Raw genomic sequence first — 23,795 nt, 5'->3', positions numbered from 1 at the left:
TTTTTAATTGCCATTAACATTTTTTTTTTAAAGGATGAGATCACCTTGCATTCTATAAAAGCATGATTCATGGGCACAAAAATAATGTAAGAAAGTGAGCTATGCTATGCCACCCTAGTCCTTGAAAACAGAAGGCATTATGATGAAAAGCTGACTGGAATTAAAGACAAACAGAAATTTGGGAGGCGAGGGAGGAAGGGATGAATGCAGCAAAATCAGTTGAAAACCTTCATAGTCAGGCTTTAAATCTGCACAGTACTTTTCCATTCATTTGAATTATATTTGTAGCAGCAATTTTCTAACTCCTGGGGTGGGGGGAACATATATCAGCTGCATTAGCCGCCTGTTGGTATATTTTTATAATTAGATTTGTATTTGGGATGTGTATGTGTTTTGTGGTGGTTATCCTGCAATCACACTGGGCAGCTGCTGTCCTCTTTCAACAGTGTTGCTTCTAAAGGTTTCCGTTCATTCTGCAACCAACCTCACTGAAAACATCTAGTGTGCTCGCCTTCCACATCCAGTGCATTCTAATAACACATTTATGTATTGAGGTTTCTGAGATCTCTTAATGAAGTATTGCAGCTCTCTAGAAGTAATGTACTCTTAATTGTCACCGAATGGCACTGCCATCCCAAGTATTTTCCAAACAGTTCTAAATCTGGGGGGCTCTGTCTTTCTTATCTGTCCTTTGTAGTGCTGAATATCCCTGTTAAGCATTAAGGAACCTTTTGGAGTCAGCTCTCCATGAGAATAAGTGCTCCATAAGATGGAGGCACTTGGAGCCTAGGTGCATTTAGCTGGATGCATAGAGATTCTTTCTTCAGGCCTTCTGCTTCAGTACATGAGTATCAGGAGTAGAGTTAGTGTATACAGAGCTGATGGGGCAGGTCTAGCGCATATGCTGAGGTGCATTCTGTGTGCAAGACTAGTGTGTTCTGAGAACTTATGGAGGGCATGTTTGAACAGGGCTCTTGTCTTCTCTTCATTTTTGTCCTTGCTTCTCTTTTCCATCTGCCCTTACTCTCCTGCACATTAGGCCCTGCCTATTTGAAATGACACCTGCATTATGATTTGTCAGCAACATCCCACCGCCATATTGCCCTTCCACAATATGTAGTGCTTCGGGTTCCGAGCCATGGCTAGTTTTGACGTAGAACATACGCACACGATACAACTGTACAACCTGGTGGCATCTCTATACATAGTGGGGAAAGGAGGCAGCAAGTCTTCATGTGGACCCCATTTCAAGTAGTCTGGGGTTGACAGGGCCGACCCACCCATGAGGCAAGGTGAGGCAACTGCCTCGGGCGGGCAACTGCTCCTGTTGTGTTAGCAGCAACAGCTGTGGTGTCTGCTTGGAAGCTGGATCTGCCTCAGTGGCCCACCCCATGCTACATCTACAGTGGCCTCTTGATGACTAGGAGGTGCTGCTGGTCTCCTCCCACCCTTGTTCCTGGTGTAGATCTTCACCCCAACTTCCCTGTTTGAGGTGGGCACCATTTATGGTTCCAAAATGCCTTGGGCAGGTCTTGTTGGTTGATGATTATAACATGCAGGTTGTGCCTCTATTAGGAAAACCAGGCCCCTCTGTCCAACTCCTGGAGCACCCCCAGTGCCAATCTGATGAAGTCCAAGCATCTTATTCATTGTTCTATCACTCTACTCAAGGAGTGTGCTGTGAGAAGTGGTTTTCATGGTCACAGGGCACCACTTTTGGATCTAGGTGGGGATGCACAAGATATTTCAAGAAAGGGTGATCCAGGGAAAGCTGTTGGGAAGGTATCCTTCCATTTTGTGTACAGTAAGCTTAGAGGATTGCAATTCATTTCCCTCAAAGACGTATCTGACATCCGAATTCTTTAAAATGACATGCTGAGGCAGCAGCTAAAGAACTGGGCATATATGGATCCCTGTACTGACTGTTCTGTCTTCTTTTCATCTCTCCTTTTTCATATTCAGGTACGAGTTTCTTTATCTTTTCCTTTCATCCTTACATTACAGTGGCTGAGCACCACTTGGCACAAATCCCATTCTGTTTCCAACTGTGGCCAATACAAGTTCATGGTATCTTCTTCATCTTCTGCTAAACTGTCTTGTTCCTCTTATCTCATCCATGCTCCTTTTCCTCAACCATGTTGTCTTTTTGCAGCCTTTGAGTCCCTTCATTCTTCCATCTTTCTTCAAACCTTTGCCACGTACATTTAAAATACATTGACATGGTTAAACACTAATTAGATAAAGAAGACAATGAAGGAAAAGTGAGCTTTCATCAATTATTAGAAGAACACACCTCAGTTATTTAAGATAATGAACAAGTGCTCATTCTATTTTTATGTCGGTACATGTAACATGCTTCAGTATACTGTAAATCAATAAAATCAGTATACTGTAAATCAATAAAATGAATTAGGGTCTAGGTTCCTCCCCCTTAATAGTTCTAGCAGTGCTAGAAAAGGAAATATATGGTAAAATACACATTCTTCCATCTGGTTGCCATTTTGAAGGAAGAATCAGAGCAATCTGTAGCAAATGTAACCAACAACTTACTGAATAATTTTGCTTAATCATAACTGACTTATTCCTTCATTTGCTGTACTGGAGAAACCAACTCTACAGAGTGATAATAAAGCAAACTTGTTCAATAAAGATGCTGAATTCACTTCCTAGAGCACTGGCCTTTGAAGGATACTTTGAAATAATGGTTCTGCAAACAACATGAGATAGGCCTCCCTCGTGAGAATGTCATTCTACCTCCCACCTGCAATGTCTTTTTTCTTTGCTCCGGCCAGAAAGAAGAATGGGAATAGGTAACAAAAATACTGGATAGCAGCTTAAAAGCATATTGTGTGGTAATTTTCCTTACCCAGAGAGGTAAAGCGATTGTCTGTAGTCTCTAGCTATATGACAAGTAAGGATTGTCCCCTTATGCTGCAGCTTGACCATCTAGGAAAGTGGGACCATGATGGATATTGCCTGACTGTTTGGCCAGCAGCTCTTCACATGGTTAGAAGTATCGCATGGCACCACATAGCTAATGCTTATTGGCTTCCAGTGCAATGCTGTACATTCTAGCCTGTGAGCCGTCTTAAGTATATTTTGCGCCGTGGTGCAAAGATCCCTCCGTTTCCCAGAGTTGCCAACCTTTTTACGGCGCTGCCGGCAGCTTTGCGGGGCTGGAGGAAGTGGGCAGCGGCTGGAGGGCCGCTCCTCCGGCGGGGAAGGGGCGGAGGCTCCGGGCATAGCGCTGCTTCAGCGAGACGGGTGAGGGTGGTGAGCTCATGCCCGGAGACGCCACACCCAGCCTCTGCCTCTTCCCTGACGTCCGTGCCGTGGTGGCCACAGCAGGCGGAGGCTCTGGGCACGGCGCTGCTTCGGTGCAGCATGGCAGAGGCGGGCGAGGGCAGTGAGCTGATGCCAGGAGTCTAGCCTCTGCCTCTTCCCTGGTGCCCTCCAGTACTTGGCACCCTGGCGCCCTGCGCCACTTGCCTCTATGGGCAAGACGCCCCTGATATCACTCAGAACTCTTGTGCTGATCTCAGAACAGCTGAACATCAAATGTACAACACTGGGATTTTCTTTTATTTTTTACTTGCAAGGTTGTTTATATTGAGCCCTTTCCCTAGGGAATTTACTCAAGTAGTTGGACTTGTGACCAATTACTCCCCTTTCTTTGTGAACTGCTTATTTAATAATTACCTGGAATTGTTTTCAGAGTGAATTCATTCAGGAGAATTCATTCAGGGTTTCTCCCTCCCCCCCCCCCCATATCATGATCATTATTACCATTATCATTACTATTAATAATAATGATTATACCACAACTTTCCTCTCGCAAGAACCCGAGTAAGCAAAAATGAGGTCTGCAGTGACACAATTATCTACATGAAATAGTCTGTATATGCAGAGAAGATTATTTGCATGTAGTTTGAATTTCTTAACATATGTGTGCGTAGTAGCTCTCTCACAAGCAGGTGTGTTGCTACATATATAAAATGTAGTGCTAGAAAATGTATAGTTGAATCAGTATACTAAAAATTGTGCACATGTGCTATAAGATAAGATAAGATAGCAATATATTTCACATGCTAATGTATTCCATCAGTGTTTCATCAACTTCAGAATTTTAATTCAGCTATATACTTAAATGGAAGGCCAAGCTTTTAGTTATAGTGCCGCGTTCTAGCATCTTCTTTCCCAGTCACTGCGCTACTGCAAAAAGTTTTTTTTTCCTTTTATGCTTAGACTTACCTATCTCTTAGAGTGGAAATGATGTTTTTGTTTACATGCTGTAATAGATAGATAGTTGAAGGTCAAGTAGCTAAAAATAAAAACAATCTCCTGTGCAACAGAGAGAATCATTACTGCTTTGTTAGCCAACAGGAATTGAGTGAGAATTTTAGAGTCAGACTACACATTATTCAGAGAGAGATGGTTGACTGAGGTAATCAAATTGGGAATCATGCCACTCGGTCTGCAGATATGGTGTTATATTTTAAAACGCCCCCCACATAAAAGTGGGGAGAAACCCTCACTGTACGTTGCAAAACAGGAACAGGAACGTGAGGAGGGAGTTTTCATGCAGCCCTCTCCCCCGTGAACTACCGTATTTTTTGCACCATAACACTCACTTTTTTCCTCCTAGAAAGTAAGGGGAAATGTCTGTGCGTGTTATGGAGGGAATGCCTACGGGTGGTATGCCTACGGATTTTCCTCCTCTAAAAACTATGTGCGTGTTATGGTCGGGTGCATGTTATAGAGCGAAAAATACGGTAGTTTAGTACATGCACAGAACCTTTTTACATGGAGAAATGTCCCCAACTGCAGTTTGAAGTGGTAAAGTTCAATATCTGAAGGAACATCTCCAACCCCACTAATGTTCAGTTCCAAGGTCCTTCTGGCATTCTGCTCATTGCGAGAAGTGAACTTACGGAGAACCAGGCAGAGGGCCTCCCATCAGATGTCAAAGAGATAAGCAATTATACGAATTTCTGCAGACTTCTGAAGGCAGCCCTGTATCAATAAGTTTTAAATCAGGCATAGGCAAACTCGGCCCGCCAGATGTTTTTGGACTACAATTCCCATCATCCCTGACCACTGGTCCTATTAGCTAGGGATGATGGGAGTTGTAGTCCCAAAACATCTGGCGGGCCAAGTTTGCCTATGCCTGTTTTAAATGTTTGATGTTTCACCATGCTTTTTGCATTCTGTTGGAAGCCACCCAGAGTGGCTGGAACAACCCAAACAGATGGATGCGGTATAAGTAATAAATTATCATCATTATTATTATTTATAATTCCAACTACTAACTCCTGCTGGATCAGACCAAAGGACCAATTATATTTTTTTGCCAAATCTTTTTGTATTTATTTTCACTAATTGAAACATACTAAAACAGCATCCAGTGGCCAATGAGATGCTTATGGGAAGCCCTGAAGGAAGACCGAAGTACAACAGCACTTTCCCCACTGATAAATCCCTTAAGCCAGGCCTAAATGATGGTGTATTAATGCACTCTCCTGGAACTTTTTATAACCAAGACCTTGGTATTCCAGGAAACATGTTCTTAATTTTTCATCAGGAGGCTTTTGTAGAAGAGAATACTCACAGCTACCATGAAATGGATGGAGTTACTGGGATTTGAAATGCAATGCACTTTATTTTAAAAGCGGGTGGGCGTGGGCAAAGAATGTGATGTGGATGAATACCCTCCGAATGAGTAAAAATGAATGGCAGAAACATTATTAATTTTCGAGTGTTGTATCAAGTGCCCTTCACGTCAATGAATTTAATGTCATCAATTGTTATCAGCAGCGTGTGGGCTGAGATGCGTATTACATTTATGTTAGGATTTGGCTGCAGCACGATGAAGTGGGCTTATGAATTGCAGTCGAAATGGTCACAGGTTGGCATGCATGCATTAACATATTGCCTTTACATTTATTATATTGAGGTTAAGGAAGACTATTTATATGTGCCTCAAGTGTACATGGTAACCTTCCAATCAGCAAGCCCTAGAGGCTCAGTGGTTTAGACCACAGCGCCTAACCGTTGACATGGTAACGTACATATTTATCAGCAAAATAAAAATAAAAATTGTCAGGTCCATATCCCAAGAAGCTTACACTCTAAAGGAGGGGGGGGGGGACTGCAGATGGAAGGGAGAGAAAAGTACCGTATTTTTTGCTCTATAAGATGCACCAGACCACAACACGCACCTAGTTTTTGGAGGAGGAAAACAAGAAAAAAAATATTCTGAATCTCAGAAGCCAGAACAGCAAGAGGGATCGCTGCGCAGTGAAAGCAGCAATCCCTCTTGCTGTTCTGGCTTCTGGGATAGCTGTGCAGCCTGCATTCGCTCCATAAGACACACACACATTTCCCCTTACTTTTTAGGAGGGAAAAAGTGAGTCTTATAGAGCAAAAAATACGGTAACAGTAAGAAGGGATGCTATCCTTCAATGCTGGGTGTTAACAATGTATTTACTTTGGAATCCCTGTTCTTCTTTATCTTTGTAAAGGGGAAGGGAGGAAAACATGTTTTTGAAAGGTGTGCAAATCTGAATTTTCAAATTTTTGGCAAGGAAGCTATTTCTAACGAGACTCCTCCATCCTCCCACTCGCCCACAATGTTTGTCATGCTGTTCGTGTTGAGAGGAGATCTGTGCACAGATTGGATCCGTTACTGTGCTGTTGATGATACTCAGGTTCTCAGTTCTTCCTTGACAGTCCTGTCTGTCTCCTGCGAATGCTTGTGGAAGTGACACATGTGCACTGAGCAGCGAAAGAATCCTTCTGTTCACACTTTTCCTTCCATTTTATAAATGCTCCTGAATTAACAACGCACACGTTATGTGACAACATGTGATTCTGTACTCTTCAAACCCAACTTGCCGCTCTGGCAGAAAAATGCAAAATCTGGGGTGCTAATGACAGACTAAGATGCACAGTGTCCTGGAGATTAAAACGTTCCCTAAGTCTGCAATTGTGTCAATTGTTAGCTCAATGTAAAGAGACACGTTTCTCCATATCCTTTTTAAACAATGTCATAGCAGAGCACAGAGCAATTTATTTCAGTCTCTGAACCTAGAAATGTGAAGTCGTCAGCTGGTAATGTCTGGCCATTTAATAACCATCTGGATGGATTTTAAATCAATTGGCAAATCAATACAATGTGACAACTTTGATCTCCCCTCCCCAATTTCCCAACTGTTGGACAATTGTTTGTTTAAAGAAAATACTACTGGACCCTTCCCCTGGCACAGTTCACATTATGAGAAGTTCTGTAGAAGACCCCCATCAAATTTGTCTTTCCCTTTCAATCTGTATAAGCCTTTATTAACTTGCAGCATTGCTGGAGGTCATGATAACTGGAAAAGCCAATTAATTTATTGTTTGCTGGCTTGCTTTCTTATTATTCAGTCGCTGCAAACGGACTGCACAGGCTGATCATTCAAATTCACCTTGCCATGCACACAACAGCAAAATATATTTATAGCAATAACAGCAGCATTTGAACAGATGCTACATATTGTTACCAACATCAGCAGCCTCAACTGTTGCACTAAATGCCTCCATTTAAAAAAGAAAAAAAAGTGCTGACAAATTCAAAGCAAAACAAAATAGATTTTTTATTGATATGTTTTACTTTGCTGGCAGACCAGAGCAAAGGTTTTCTGAACATTTAAAAGATGAAAAAGGTGAAGATTCCCAGAAGCGATTTATCTTGAAGCGAGATAACTCTAGTATTGATAAAGAAGACAATCAGGTTGGTTCTCGGTTCGAGAGTTGCTGAAATTCATTTTTTTATTTCCTTTTTTTCTTTTTGGAAGTGGGCTGACTGGTGTTCTTGATGTTCCTTTGTTGTTGTTTATGCTGCTGCTGCTGCTTTTCCTTCCTGCACATCTTCCTCTTCTGCTCCCCTGTTTCTGGCACACAGTGGAATAGCATCGGCCATAAGTGTGTTTGCTTCAGTAGTGGCAGTTTGCATGGGCAGTTTTGCTTGGCACAGGACATGCTGCATGCTGAGGAGTGATTTGGAATGTTCCAAAGGCCCCCTGAAGCCCATTTGGGGAAACTTTTGTCAGCTGCGCTTTGGCAAATGTCTTTGTGTCTCTGTGGGACTTCTTCCAAACTTCTAGAGTCATGCCAAGCTGGTTAGAGATTAATACGGACTAGTAACAGCCATCGACGGGTAAAATGTTACGACGAGACCAGATTGACTTTGCAACCATCAATACATGATTTTTGACTTGCGGGGGGGGGGTGGATTTTCTTTGCAAACTCCTTTGAGGTATCTCCCTCCCCCATCAGTGTATAAATGTCACGAAGTAGCAAACAAACAAATGATTGAAAGGTTCAGGACCACCTCCCTTATCATAAATGGAACCTGATTGCTTGTTTTTGCATGCATGTGGCAGAAATCTCCCCTTCTGTGTGCTGCTTGTTGTGTCCTCCTGCACCACTAAAGGTAGCCTTATGAAACATGCTAATATATGAATATATGAATGCTAGGTAGTTTAACAGCCTTTTGGGGGCGGGAATAAACCTGTGATGGAAGTGAAGGTTTTAATTCAAAAGAACATTTTTTAAAAGGAAGAATTGAAAAAGGGTTTTTGATTCTGAAGGAGTTTTTAAAGGAAAATTCACGAAGGTAAGCTAATGTGTATGTTCTCTTTTAATTTTGGGTAAATCCAGCCGCTTGGCACCAGAGAGCATCTCTCCGCCTCCTACAAAAGATGCTGTTTCCTTTCCCATTTTTCTTCTGCAGTTTGTTGATGCACATGGTAACACAGCTGGTTTTCAGAAATGGAGAAGAAGGGTTTAGGGAGCACAGATTGCAAGCAAGGAAGGTAAAGGAGCAGAGGGAAGGTACATCGCAGTTAAAGGAGGAAGGCGAGAGAATTGCAGCTACAGGCTAATAGCAGATATGAAGCTTTGTACAGGGCAATATCTTCCCCATTAAGCACCTTAACATGTTTTATTGCTTTCTGGACTTCACTGCAATGAAAGTCTGCATTTCCTCTCCAGTTGACGGTAACAGCCTAAGGATTACTACAGAAATGATTAGAACTCTTGTGCACAATATTCTCAGAATCATTTCTCCTCATCTGTGAGGCTTTTTCGGCCTTTGATATCACTCGCCTTTCCACGTTCTTTTCCTTCACTTGATTTGATAGCTCTGCTTCAATAAATTAACAAGGGAAGTTTGACAAATGTGCTTTCCCCCCCCGACTAGCTGGGAGCATCCTGAGTGGAAGGAGCCAACACACCTCTACTCTAGATTGCGGATTGATTTCCAAATCAATCATGCTACCTCATCTCTTCTTATACAAAAGAGCTCAGTGGTAGAATGCATACTTTGCAAACAGAAGTTCCTGGGTTCAGTACCTGGCAATTCCAGCTGACAAGGTCTCAGAAAGCAAGAGGGGGCTAAAACATCATTTAAACCAGTCTTTTCCAACTGTTTTCGGACTACAGTTCCCATCATCCCTGACCTTGCTAGCTAGGGATGATGAGTGTTGTAGTCCAAAAACAGCTGGAGACCCAAGGTTGGGGAACACTAATTTAAATTATTATCTGGTACACCTTTAGTACACACATGTTCCCAGTGCAGCTAACTATGAAAAATAAAAGCAGTGCAGTAAATCAAGGCGTGCCAAAGACCTTGGAGTGTTGTCGGATAGAGCAGATAGGACTGATCTAGATGAACCAACAGCATGGCTGAGTATAAGGCAACTTCATATGATCAAAGAGAAGAACCCACCAAGCCAATGCAAAGCAGAAACATTGCAGTAGCATCTAGATTGATGCTGTAAGGTGCATAGCATAACACCGTGAGTCGCGTGCCACTTTAGGAATGAGACAACACAATCATTCTCGTGCCTCATTTGTTTAAGTGAACATTTATTATTCTCGGCTGACAGTTACTTAACTGCAGTTTTTAGCAGCTCAACTTATATAATCCTCCTGGTTTTTTTTTATGCTCAGCAAAACAGAATTCATCCATTTAGAGATGACAGACGAAGTAAATCAATTGAAGAGAGAGAAGAGGAGTATCAGAGGGTGAGGGAGAGAATATTTGCACAAGATGTGAGTAGTTGTTTTAATTGCCTCTTTAGTGCCATATCTTTATCAGTAGTCAGCCAGTAGCCTCCCACTCTGACACTGTGGCAAGATTGCACTTTGTGGCAGGAGACAGTGGAGGGATGTGAATTGAGCGAGAGGGGGGAAAGTTTGATTATGGATTTATTTATTTTTTGCTCTTTTTCTTTTAAGAGGACAGAAACTGAAATGACAGAAGAGTTATTAGATAAGATTAGCTCTAATAGGGCAGGCGTGCTGAACTTGGTTTCCTTTAATTTTTAAATCTTAGTGCATAGGAGTCATTCTGTAACACCCAGATGCAGAACATGGATTTAAATAGACACTTTCATCCACCATCTTGTTTCATTGATCCAGGAGTGTTTTTTAAAAAAGTTGTTAGAACTATTCAAATGGGAGTGTGGAATAGTAAACGTGTGATCTAGCAGCCATTTTGGGGGAATATATAAATCCATCATCTTACAACAGTATTAGGATAAATGCCACGAGGTACTTCACTTACCATGTTTCTGCCAGATATGACTGTTCCTTTCTAGGGCTGACATTGAGGCAGCAGTTCTGTAAGTTGGAAGCAGAGGCCAACTCTCCTATGCTCATTGGCTGAGATCTTTGTTTTCAGGATCCTCTGCCCACCCTTTGAACAGTTTTGTAACTTAAAGAAAATGAAAATGCTTTGTGAACTTTTAATTTAATGAATGCATAAGTTGTACTTAAACTAAAAAGAAAGAAAGAAAGCAAAACTGACAGACTATCTAAAAACGGGAGAAATATCTCAAGCAGAAGCCGATACGTTTTTCATTGCAGCATGAACTGTCCCTGCAGAAAAAGTCCCCGCGATGAGCTCCTATTTTTAGGTATATCTGTATGCACCCTTGCAGATCATGCCATCGTTTGTGGATGCTGAAAGCTCAGTCCAAAAAGTAATCTCAAATGAACAAGCATTTAACAAAAATAGGAAGGGCAGTTTTGGTGGAAGGGTGGCTTCAGAAATATTTTGGGAGCTGGTGTTGGACTGAATCTAATTGCTAAGGCTAAGTTCCCATTGAATATTAGCCTACAATGGATCCACCACACAAGTGATTTATTCCTGGACCAACTGCAGCTTCCAAAGACTCTTCAGAAGGACAGCCACCCATCCCCATTGCAGTAATCCAACCTTGATGCAACTAAGGCACACATTAATGTAAACAAGTCTGATTCCTCAGGAATGAGTGCAACTCACAATGCAGCCAAAGCTCAGCAAAGGCACCCCAGGAACACCTGCCCCCTGAACTTCCATAAGTGTTCCTAAGCTGTGAACCTAATTTTTCAGGGGGAGTCAAACCCCATCCATAAAAGGCTAAAAGCCTCTTCCAGAGTCTTCTTCCTGATCAGGAGCAGATACGTCTTGTCTGGACTGAACTGCAGTTTTATTTTTTTAGCTCCCATCCAACCCACTGCCTCCTTCAGGTACCAGTTCAGAACTGCAACAGCTTCATTGATATTAGATGAAAAAGAGAAAAGGGGCTGTATATCATTCATATTTCAGTGAAAATGCAGCCCAGACTTTCAGACTGCCATTCTCGGTGAGGGACAGAATCAGTCCCTGTCTGACATCATATAGTACACCAGTGACCAAGGTACCAAACGGAAAAACTCCCATCACCATCTTCTGGAACCAACCCCTGGGGAAGAACTGGAACCACTGCAAAGTAGTAACCTTCAAACCCATCCCTGTCAGATAGTTCAGAAGGATGCCATGGCCAATGGTACTGAATGCCATTAATATGTTCAGCAGGAGCAAAAGAGAAATGTCCTACCTCTCTGGTTCCCAGTGTAGATTCTGTACCAAGCAACCAAAGGTATTTCAGTCCCCAAACCAGACATGAACCCGGATTGAAATAGGTCTAGATCAGGGTGGTCCAACTTCTCATGCCAAGTGGGCCATACTTCAACATGGAACCGATGGGCCATGGGACCACTGCTTTGTCACATGGGGATGCAAGGCAATCATTTGATGCCCTGCCCAAGCCCTCACCCCCAAGCCTTCCCATAGTTTGAAATACTAGGCTAGACAGACAAATAGTTTGGTTCTGATATGAGGCTGCCTCCTATGTACTTAAGAGTTTGGTTGTGTCATATAATTTCAGCTTGAGACCCAAGCTAGTTGTTACTCAGGTGAAAACTTATAGTCTCCCAAATGTTCATTATTTTAATGAAAATGAAAAGCATCAGAAGTTTGTTTTTGAGCAGAGGAAAGTTGAGCTGAGTGGAAGGCTGCTTAACTCTTTCCTCCCATTTGTCTTCTCAAAATTACCCTCTCCAGTCCACTTTTCTCCAGACTTCTGCCCAACTCAGTTGCTTAGAGCATGGTGTTGATAACTGTATAAGAGTCCTTTTCTTTTGTACCTATGTGCTGTCAAATGATAGTACATGCTAAAAGGTCAGAGATTGTGCATCAAAAAAGTTAAAACCCAAATTAAATCTGTTTCTTGCACTTATATTTTTGCTGCAATGTGTTTTCCTAGTTGGGAAATTTTGGCCCTAAAACTTCGTTGAATTATTTTTTTGGTCCAGATTTATTCTGATTGTTTTTTGAACTATTTATTGAATCCAATTTGAACTGCTGAGTTGATGCCTTAGTCCAGTTTTCAATTTTTAAATGAGAGGCAGGCACTGAGTTTTTCAGTTACTATGATTGAGAGTAGAAGATAATACTAGGCATCTAATAGGCATTTGGGATTTTCCATTCAGTAGAATCAAGAGAGCAGATTGGTCTATTTTAGCCTGTATGAAAATGATGAAATGATGAAATTGTGACTAGATATTTTTCAAGATTAGCATTGCAGATACTTCTCCTCCAGTCTCTTATACATTCAGTTGATTATGAAATCAAACTAATCCCATTTCAACAACACATCAATAACTATCAGGATAGCTTTGGGGGGGGTTGTTCAAAGTGTTTAGTAAAGTAAGCCAATCCCACCATCATTGTACAAATATTTATTCATTTAGATATAAACTAAAGCAAAAACATTTTTTCAGCCTACCAGGTAAGAGCACAAACATTTTAATCTTAGGCAGCCCAAACGTATAGCTACGGTAACCAATTACACCTTTGTAAGAATTCAATATAAAAGTATTGTCAAAGCAATAATTCTTTACAACCCTTCTGTGAGGGATAAATGAATATTGTAGTAGGTTTAGAAAAGGTATTTAATAAAGTATATTGTAGCTGTGGCATTCCCTTTCCTTTTGTGAAAGTTGGGCTGCCAGGCTGATTTGAATCTAATATGCTACATTAGAAACATGTTTACAAATCAAAATTTCCCCCTCCAATGTAATGAATGATCACATGATGTCATGCTATTCAAATTAGAGGTGAATTAAATCTTATAACTAGGGCTGCCATTTCTGAATCTCCCAAAACAGGGCATTGTATCTTATGCAAATCAAATATGCAGTTGAGCAAATTAGATTAATTACTATGCTACTGTTAGTACTGTTTTCAGCTGGTGCGTCACCTCTTCTCATGCTGTATGGAGCAGAGGCAGTGAGGAAAGGGATATGGAAGTCCAATCATATTTCACTGCCTGAGAAGTAGCATTTTTCATACATCATCTGAGGGAGGGGGTAGCTGCCTCCATCCTTCATTAACAGGAACATAAAACCGAAGACTAACAAAATATAAAAAGGGAGATCACAATGCTGTTAAGGCGCGCTGTCAGATATCTGTGTTCTCTAATACCTGTCTCAAGTACCAGCAAGTCATATTTTGGTACCTCAGTGGTGGAGCACATGCTCTGCATGCAAACAGTCCAAGGTCCAGTCCACATTTCCAGATAAATGTTCAGGAGTGAACCAAACTAAGAATTTGCAAGAGCAGAATGGCTTCCGCTTGCACAACAGAATTTCCCCTTACCTGCTCTGGATGGTTAGGGTGAGGGGAAGCAGAGCAGATTTGAAGTTGGGGGGGATGCAAGGGAAGGAGAGGGAAGGGAAAATCCATTGCGCAAGCAAAAGTTATTCCATTCATGCAATGACTTACCGTATTTTTCGCTCTATAAGACGCACCAGACCATAAGATGTACCTAGTTTTTGGAGGAGGAAAACAAGAAAAAAAAAAAATTCTGAATCCCAGAAGCCAGAACAGCAAAAGGGATCTGACTTCTGGGATAGACACTTGCTGTTCTGGCTTATGGGATAGCCGCGCGCAGCCTCTCCCAGGCAACGGGAGGAAGGCTTCCCCAAGAGCCGCGCTCCCTTTAAAGAGGGCACGGAGTGTGTATGCGGCTCTTGGGGGCTTTTCCCCAAGGAGGGAGAAGGGCAGCCCCTCTCCTTCCTTGGGGAAAAGCCCCCAAGAGCCGCACAAATGCTCCACGGGGCTCTTTAAAGGGAGCGCTGAGCAAAGCCTCCCGCCTGCATTCGCTCCACATTTCCCCTTATATTTAGGAGGGGAAGAGTGCGTCTTATGGAGCTGAAAATACGGTACTTCAATACAACCCAGAAGCATCAAGTGCTGGTGAGAAAACAAAATTGGGCTATTTGAACTAATGGTCTGACTCTGTACAATGTGCAGCTATGTATGACCACATGACATTCACGCCCTTCCCAAGTCATCTACGCTCTGTCTCTCTACTGCCACTTCTCCTGCTCTGGAGAAGAAACTCTTCGTTTGGTGCTTAAGCATGGGGCAACTTCCACCCATTTCAGGCACCTGTTTGTGGGTCAGTTCCCCTTCCTCCAGTTCTATATGAAATCTGTTTTGCTGTAGAGTACAGAGTAGATATTTTAATAGGATAGGATAGTATCTCTTTGGATTTCTCGACTTTCTAGATTTTAAACAATTAATAATTACTGCATCCATTAGGTATTATCCAAAGCAAACTTCTACCAACTGCAGTATATTTGCAGAGATGAGGTTCACAACTGTAGCTGCCCATGTCCGAATGTTTTAACCCACAACACTAACTTTTCTAAACCCCCTTTTTAAAATAAACCCCACCAAGAACAAAATCCGGTCTAGGTGTGGCGTTGAGAGGGGGAGTGCCTGCAATCTGGGACATCTCCAGGCAATCTGGATGTACCAGTTGCAAAAGTTCACACTTCATGGATGCAAATATACAGCTCTTGTTCCAGCTCCAACTCACCACGGGGATGATGAAAGCAATCAATAACCATTAGATAGCTTGTGCTAAAGTGTCCATGTTTGCTAAATATATATGACCCTGTATCCGTGCTATTTTCCTAGAAAAAGAGGTGCGGTAGCTCACCATGAACAACTCCCTTGTGCTGGAACTGAGTTCCAGCGAGTTCCGGCTGAAAGCAAAGTCCTGCCCTGTGTTTATATTACATTTGCCAATATAGACCCTGAAACTGGCAGTGAGAGATCTCGATTAAGGACAGCAGAGCAGAAATTACATACAGCAGCTTTTTCATTTCATTTTAATTGGAAATTTGCAATGAATAAATTATGAACATGAATAACACCACCGTAGCAACTTCCCTTGTTTTTTTTTAATTATAAATTGTGTTTAATTTATGCTGTCCCCACCCTTCTGATACGCCTCAAATATCTGCTTTGGCATCGCTACAAGCAGATGCTGTCAGGAGAAAATTGAACAGATTGGCAGCTGTGTAAACAGAGAGGCTTGGGTTGCTAAACAGAAGATACAGGGGTGGGTGATGGAAGAATTGCAGAAGAAACATACAAAGGACACTCTCTTGCAAGGAGGGAAATAGGCAAGAGTAGCAGTTTGGTTGCGCAGCAGAGGTTGTGTGACACAAAACCCTCTGTTATTAAATGTGTGTGCACACGTTTCTCATGAATATCATATCACGGAATGTGTAAATTTATTTTATAAATATGTAACGCCTCAATACCTCTTAAGGAAAGGCTTTACTACTCTCCTATTATTACTTAAATTTACAGCCATGGCAAATCATCACAGCACTATTAGAAGGCAACATTAATAAGATCTATTCCCATTGTTTCCATAAGAATCTTGCTGTACTGGCCAGTCTTGGTTTTGTTTATCAATAGTCATATTTGAGGGCAGCATCCAGACACGGCCTTCTTTTAGAAGGATGCTATATTTTATCATGGAGTGCCCACCATACTTCTCATGCAGTACCTATTGACAGACCAATCCTCCATGAAATTATCTATTTATTTTGTTTAATCGAATATGTAATGAATTTGATGTTGTTTAGGATTTTTTGTGAATAAATACATACCTTGAGGAGAGTAATGGAGCAGTCACAGGAACAATTTAAAACATAGTTCAGTTAAGTAATATGAGTGAATGTGGTCTCCAGAAGAAGGAAGGTTCAAAACTGAGAGAGCGAGAGCATGAGAGCGCATGCACAAAGGAAAACAAGAACAAGCAAAAGCCAAGGAAGTGAGGGGGGGAGGGGCAGGCTACTTATTTGTGAGTTTGGAGCAGAGATGTCCATACCATTCTGGCAATCCACCTTGTCCCAGTTTCATTCAGCTGGATAGATGATATAGATAGATAGATAGATAGATAGATAGATAGATAGATAGATAGACAGACAGACACATACACACACTATATACCATAATAAACATATTAGAAGGTTGTGCTTAAGCCTCACTGAAATCAATGGCGTTTAAGCCATGGCCAACTTGATTCATCGATTTTGGTGGGATTCAGCTAAGTCTGGATGCAGGTAATAATTTTTTTAAATCATTATCTGTAGATTTGTGATAGCTGCAAGTTCAGAATCTTGATTTTACGATACATATAAGCACTTTTCTGTTGTTTCCCCCCATGTGGCTACTACTGCACAAGTCGGAGTGGGCCAACATGCCACCATCACCCATGCCCCCATTGCTAAAGTATTGGAGGCTGACCTTCTGTGGTGGGTAGTAACAGATAGACTCCCTGTGTAAGGTAGGATCCTACAAGATCAGGGTTCTAAGTCCCACAGGGCACCTGCTCAAGTATAGCAGGTTTCCTGACACAGTTGTTCAGGCTGCAGCTCATGGGGTCCTGTGGTCCAAAGGATAGTAACTGGGACATGGAGGAAGAGGCTTCCCCCTATCCTCTCCTTCATACAGTGGTAATGATATTAGGGAAAGGGGGAGAGAATGACTAACTGAACAGGGAATTGCTTACCGTATTTTTCGCTCTATAAGACGCACCAGACCACAAGACGCACCTAGTTTTTGGAGGAGGAAAACAAGAAAAAAAATATTCTGAATCTCAGAAGCCAGAACAACAAGAGGGATCGCTGTGCAGTGAAAGCAGTGATCCCTCTTGCTGTTCTGGCTTCTGGGATAGCTGCGCAGCCTGCATTCGCTTCATAAGACGCACACACATTTCCCCTTAATTTTTAGGAGGGAAAAAGTGAGTCTTATAGAGCAAAAAATACGGTACTTAAGCTACAGTTGAAGGCCACCTGAACCCCAGGTCCAAACTGAGTTCTTTATCCACACTGCTTTCGACATAGCCCACGGTTATTGTCTGCGCCGCCCCCGCCCAAGCTCTTCTTAAGCCATTCAAATAGTTTCACAAGGTTATATTAACGAAGCACTTGATTACAGATAAAATAGCTTACACGTCTTCCAGAAATATTAACACTATGGATTGGGAGGGAAATGGGAAATTAGCGTCAGAAGAAAAGACTTTTCACGGGAGATTGTAGGACGTTTTCAGCATATAGAGATAGTTCTGCGGGACTTTAAGCAAATGCATAAATGCATTTGCATACTGAGGTTTTTTGTCCTGCATTCATTTAAATTTGCGATTGGCGGGCAAGTGAAACATTTAAAGGTAGTGTTAGCAATTGCTATGCTATGATAGCACAAGCATTAAGCAAATGGAGCATTGCATATAAAAGAGCAAAGTGAAACTCAACATGATAATAGCTAACTTGCTTCCCTTAAAGCTTGTCAGCTCTTTCTTTCTTAAAGACAACAACAGCAAGGGTAATGTAATAAACTGTGTCTGTCTTTTGTGCCACGGAGACCCACATCAGCACTGATAAATGCATATTCCAGGAGATGGCATGGCCTCGTGCCAGCTTCTGCAGCATGGAAGATGAACGGAGCTATTATTGAGAGTTTATCCATAAGACTGTAATGCTGATCACACCGATACCCTTCAAGATACTGAAGAGGTAACCGTCATCTTACACTTTTCAATAACTATTTAGTGCTGTTTACCCTGATTCCTCACATGAACAACAGCAATTTTCATAAGTTATGTTCCCTCCGCAAACTTGACCTCATATGCACATCTGAGCTCTTCTAGTCTTCTCTGACACAGATTTCTGAGCCAATTTTTACATCCAGCATGTAGTGCAGAAACACAGACAACACACTAATACATTTACACAACTGACAACTATGGCCTCTCTGAAAATGAATGCCATCAAAGGTGGAGAACTATATTGCATGTTTTTGTTTCATCTTAGGAAATACAAATTAGTTAATTAAATAAAATGGGCAGCTTAAGATAAGTAAAGCAGCAAAACAGGGGAAAGTATTGGGGGGTTTTTCCACATGAACATATTTGTTATTCTCTCCATGCTGTAGACTATGTGCCCTTACAGCCTTGTTTTCTTGTGTGAAATTTGTGCGATCAACACTGAACAGCAAACAAAAGTTTTAATGAGTCAGGCTCATATACTCTGTGAGAGACCCTGTATTATTACATTGGGAGTTGGGATCATCATCACTATTACAGCTTGTAAATAAAATATCTGTTACTGTAAATTGCCACAGCCTCCTTGGCCGCAGCCAAGCAGCAGCTGAGTTTATGCAAAATGCTTCAGCCATATGTATTTCATGAGGGAAAACTAGAAATGAACATGGATGTCTGTGATTTATCACAACAGTTTTCGGAAGCCCCTTTCTGAACATCCTGTAAAAAAAATTGAAAATGAAAATGTACACAGTATCTGGACTTTCATAGCACTAGAATTTGATGTGGCTTATGATGTAATTTGAATCATCTGCAGTTTCATAGTTGTGGAAGCAATGGACCTGATCTGTTCCTTGCTTCTCTTGCTCTCTGTCTCTTATTCATTTTCACTTCTTTTGTTTAAATTCACTGCAAGTTTGGCTGAGGGTTTTTTCTTTCTTTCCGAAAGCATCTATTGTGCTCGTTATGAACAAAAAACAAATGGGAAATGCAGAGTCAAAGGCAATGAGAATAATTCATGGATTCAAACAACATTAAAATGATAGATTCTTGGCAATGGAATTTATTTCTTGTCAAATTATTTTCCATCCAGGACACGTTAAAGTACCATTAGCTTTCTTAAATTTGTTTCTTATAATTGAAACATGCAGGATTTAAAACTATTCTACCTGCTTCAGCTTCACTCACTCTGTGTTTTATTAGCTCAGCATATTTTCCTTCCATTTGTCTCCCATTGACTTCTTGGCTCCAGTCAAGAAGTTAGCAGTTCCTTATGCCCCACTGAAACTGATAAATTAGTTGCAACATACCTGTTCCTCTGATTTCAGCAGGTTTTAAGCACTTCTAGATATCTTTGTTTTGGGATTGTTGCTTAAGCACTTCCTATACTTCTCAAAAAATATCTGAAACCTGTACTGCTCTGAACTCTTCTGAGATAAGAAATATTGATATATGGTTACCTCCACAAAAACAACCTGTTATGGATTCCTTGTTAACAATTGTTTGAGCATTCATTGTATCCATGATGCATGAATATGGAAAGTAATTCTAGTTTCAACCTGGAAAACTCGGATGTGAGGGTTACCTTGTTTACCAACCAAAATGCTTTTTTATTTGTTTATTTGTTTTGTCTTCCAGTCAGTTTGCTCCCAAGAAAACATTTTTCTGGATAACAGGTAAAAATGTGCATATGCATTGTATATATATTGGGTTATTTACTTATTTGGCATATTTTAGACAGGCCTTCAACTTGAGTTCTCAAATATTGCAGTGAAAAAACAGCATAAGCCACAAAATGATCTAATTCACAGGTCAGCCACAAAATAGCAGCAACACCAAAGTCACAATAAAGGGGAAATGTCCAACTAACTCTTACATCCCCCAAAGCCAGATGAAACAGATATGCCTTTAAGAGCTGTCAAAAAGATGTCAACATGAGATACAAATGCATCTCTAATGGAAGGGAGTTCCATAACCCAAAAAGGCCATTCTACAAGTCGCCATGGAATTTGCTGTGGTTATAGATGAAATTATCAGCAGAATTTAAGGCATGTGTTGGCAAGTAATGGGAGAGGCAGTCCTCCTATGACCTGGGTCTCAAGCAACGGTTGTGGAGTTTAGCTCAGAATGATCCCACTGGTATTAAAAGCCTTTCTCCTGCTGCCTTCTGTGCTGCCTCCTGGAAGAGATTAGGGGGTGGTCATAGGATCTTCATGGGGGGGGGGACAAATGAAAATTACTTCTTCCCCCTTTTCTCTCAGTGGGATTCCTCCAATAGACCAGGAGCCTTCCACAGATTCCTTCTATTCATGGGAGGTGAAATCTGGACCCAAGTCAGTATGTTTTAATAGCCTCAATTTGTATTCTAATGCTACTTTGGCTGAGGGATCAGTTAATTTGTCCCAACTTAAAGTAGCTAGCATGGAGTATATCAGGCATAGGCAAACTCGGCCTTCCAGATGTTTTGAGACTACAGTTCCCATCATCCCTGACCACTGGTCCTGTTAGCTAAGGATGATGGGAGTTGTAGTCCCAAAACATCTGGAGGGCCAAGTTTGCCTCTGCCTGGAGTATGCGCAAACATTAGAGCAGAGGAATACATAGCATTTGGCAGAGGTTTTCAGTTTAAATATAAGCGAAGGGGTATTAAGATGATATATCATTTAATTGATGGGATGCACTTAAGTCACTAATTTCTTAGGTGTGTTACATATTATATTAGTGATTAAAAACAAACAAATGCATGCACACAGACACACTGGGGAAATGTAACTAGTTTTTACCAAATATCCAAGGCTGTCACAAGACATCATAGTGACTGAATTAGAAAATCCAAATGGCTCTTTTCTCATTCCACTAATTAATGTGAGGAAGAATTCACTAGTAAGGTCTCCAGTGCAAGGAAACGTCACTGGAATAAATGGGAACTTCACAAATGGACAGCCTCAAGGGTTTGATCTGGATCTCTCCCACCCTTAATGACAGGTAAAATCTGCCACCAGTGGTGGCCATTTCACCTTAGAACAACATACAGTATGTGAATATTCTGAGTTTCAGAGGAGAGCTCATGCTGTCTTTCTCAGATATATAAATGCTCTTGACTTGTGGAAAATGGAATTATTCTGGCTGCAATTACATTACTGGAAAATAATGAGTGTCTTAATGTTATCAGAGCCTACTCTAGTGTCACATTATGGAGTGATGCACTACCATAAATATATATATTTTTCTAGCAAACATGTTGCAACCAATGCAAAAATAATTTATAGAAAAGGGACTGCCATTCAGTGTGCACAAATCAATATCAAAGAAGAGAGTCCAAAATCATCCTTATGGCTCCTGCACTAAAGCTGTTGTGCCTTTTACTGCAGTCTTATTTAAAAAATAAGGAGCATGATAAAAAAAATGACTATAACAGCTGAAGCATTGAGTTAAATCCAAGTTTTCAAAATGCCCTGTTTTTGAATGTGTTTCCTTCCTTTTCATTTTCATCAGGCTCTTGGAGGATAGCATATGCAATGAAACCCTTAAGAAAAGGCAGCTCTTCAGGTATGCACAATGCAGATCATTGAGGATATATTTATAATTTTGCATTGTTTAAATGTTTATCTTTGACCTCAGAGTGGGCTATGGCATTAACAAAACCTAAATGAAACCATTGAAAATATTCAGATAATCTTCAGAAGATCTCAGATTGATCACACCACACCCAGCTCCTCTCCTGGAAATGTCATATCCAGCAAAGCTTTCAGAAGTGCCTCAAGACTGAGTCTTAAATTAGTCTCCAAAGGGACAGAGTTACACAGTTGAATATATATATATATATATATATATATATATATATATATATATGGATCTAGTACATAGATAGTATACCTAATTGTGGTTGAGACTGTCAGTTGACTTTAGGGATCCTGGTAGGACAAAGGGAAGAGAAGGCTTTAGTTTTATAAGTAACTAGGGAGTCATTTCACCATGGTGAAGTGAAATTTCAGCATCTATTATTGAAATCTCTAAATATGTCAGTGAAATCAGAGAAACAGGCCAGGATTGTGCTGATTTCATATCTGCACCCCCTTCTACCCCTGATTTTATTAGTTTATGTTTATTTTTAGTATTTTTAATATAGTAGTACCTTGGTTTACAAACTTAATCTGTTCTGGAAGTCCATTCTTCATCCAAAGCGTTCTTAAACCAAGGCATGGTTTCCCATAGCAGCAGGGGACTCAATTTACAAATGGAACACACTCAACAGGAAGTGGAAAATGTTCTGCTTCCAAGGCAAACCAAAACACCTACTTCCAGGTTTGCAGCGTTCTTAATCCAAGTTGTTCATAAACTGAGCTGTTCTTAAACCAAGGTACCACTGTATTTAGAAAGCACTTTCTACACAGGTAGCTCATGGGAGCAGTGGGTTTGCTCTTCAACGCTCACATCTGCTGGAACACTGAGATGCATACAACAGTCTGCAGTAGTGGTGGGGTTGGTTTTTAACATCATGATATATCGCCAGCTAAACATCACGATATACTGATATATCACAATGTCTGAAATAAAGATGGAGCTATTAAGAAGCACCGGGTGGCTTCATGGTTTTTCCCACATTGTGATTTTTGCATAGCACACATAGACATAATGATTCGCAATATATTGCCAGGTAAACAATTATGAAACCGGTATCACAATATGGACTTCAAACCAGTTTTGGATTATATCCAGCCTTAATGTGTATAGGAGCTTTTTGTGTACACTGGAACCTCCTGTACGTGGGATGGATCTCTGGATCTTGGTTTGTGTGCTTAACAAAAGGAAAATTATAGCCAGGCTTCCCTGAGTATTTAAAAGGCAATTTCATTGCAATGCTGATTTTTTTTAAAAAGAACAATCTGCTCTCCTCTGATTTGAGATGCACCTTCTGCTGCTAGCATGTGGCAGCAACAAATATGAGACCCTTAAGAAGAAAATAGTTTTAATTATTATGTTTTAGAGGTAAAGGGTCCTATTTTAAGTTGAGTGAGTTGAATGTACTTGGTGCATATGATATTCAGTCTCCTTCTCTGTGCGTCAAATTGAAAAACAGCAAACACTGTACAGAAATGTAAGCCTCAGCTACATGTGGTGAACTGTAATGTTTACTGGATATGCCTATTAGAAGGTAAGGGTGTAGTTTTGTTTTCTAACGTGTAAGTGTGAAGTTCCGGATAACAATTTGAGAAATGGCACACTCCCTATTTTGTGGAGGGTTTGGTATTGGATACAATACCATATACTTAGTCACCGTTTGCATTCAGTGAGCATATTTTGCTGATTTCTTCACAAACGATTCAAGAAAACAACTTCTATATTAAGGAGCTCAGAGAAATACTAATAGATGCTTGAGTTCCAGGAGCATTGTCATAAGTGTCACGCTAGGAAATATGAATAGATGAGGGGAATGTTCGTAGAAGTTGTACGGAGCACATGAGGCCTGAAGGCGGCAGCGAGGCAATTATGTGAGGAGTGGATAAATAGGCAGGTTACTGAAGAGGGTAAGAGCAAAGG

General features: G+C 41.0%; 1 protein-coding gene across 23 annotated transcripts in view; it reads left to right on the top strand.

Annotated features, from left to right (window-relative positions):
• The window catches only part of ARPP21 (cAMP regulated phosphoprotein 21), a 231,315-nt gene that overhangs the window by 139,510 nt on the left and 68,010 nt on the right, over positions 1–23,795 (top strand). For 18 of the 23 annotated variants that reach the window (XM_083404767.1, XM_083404768.1, XM_083404769.1 and 15 more), the window contains 4 exons: positions 7,660–7,768; positions 9,991–10,092; positions 19,893–19,930; positions 21,750–21,803. In XM_083404767.1, coding sequence (XP_083260893.1) covers positions 7,660–7,768; positions 9,991–10,092; positions 19,893–19,930; positions 21,750–21,803 — 303 coding nt within the window. The remainder of the gene's footprint in view (positions 1–7,659; positions 7,769–9,990; positions 10,093–19,892; positions 19,931–21,749; positions 21,804–23,795) is intronic. The other 5 variants (XM_083404759.1, XM_083404756.1, XM_083404760.1 and 2 more) reach the window with 1 other exon arrangement.

Source organism: Podarcis tiliguerta (genome assembly GCF_965153285.1).
Source record: "Podarcis tiliguerta genome assembly, chromosome: 12".
Classification (NCBI taxonomy): Eukaryota; Metazoa; Chordata; class Lepidosauria; order Squamata; family Lacertidae; genus Podarcis; species Podarcis tiliguerta.
The sequence above is the reverse complement of the archived record's forward strand: the minus strand, read 5'-3'. Positions and strand labels throughout refer to the sequence as shown.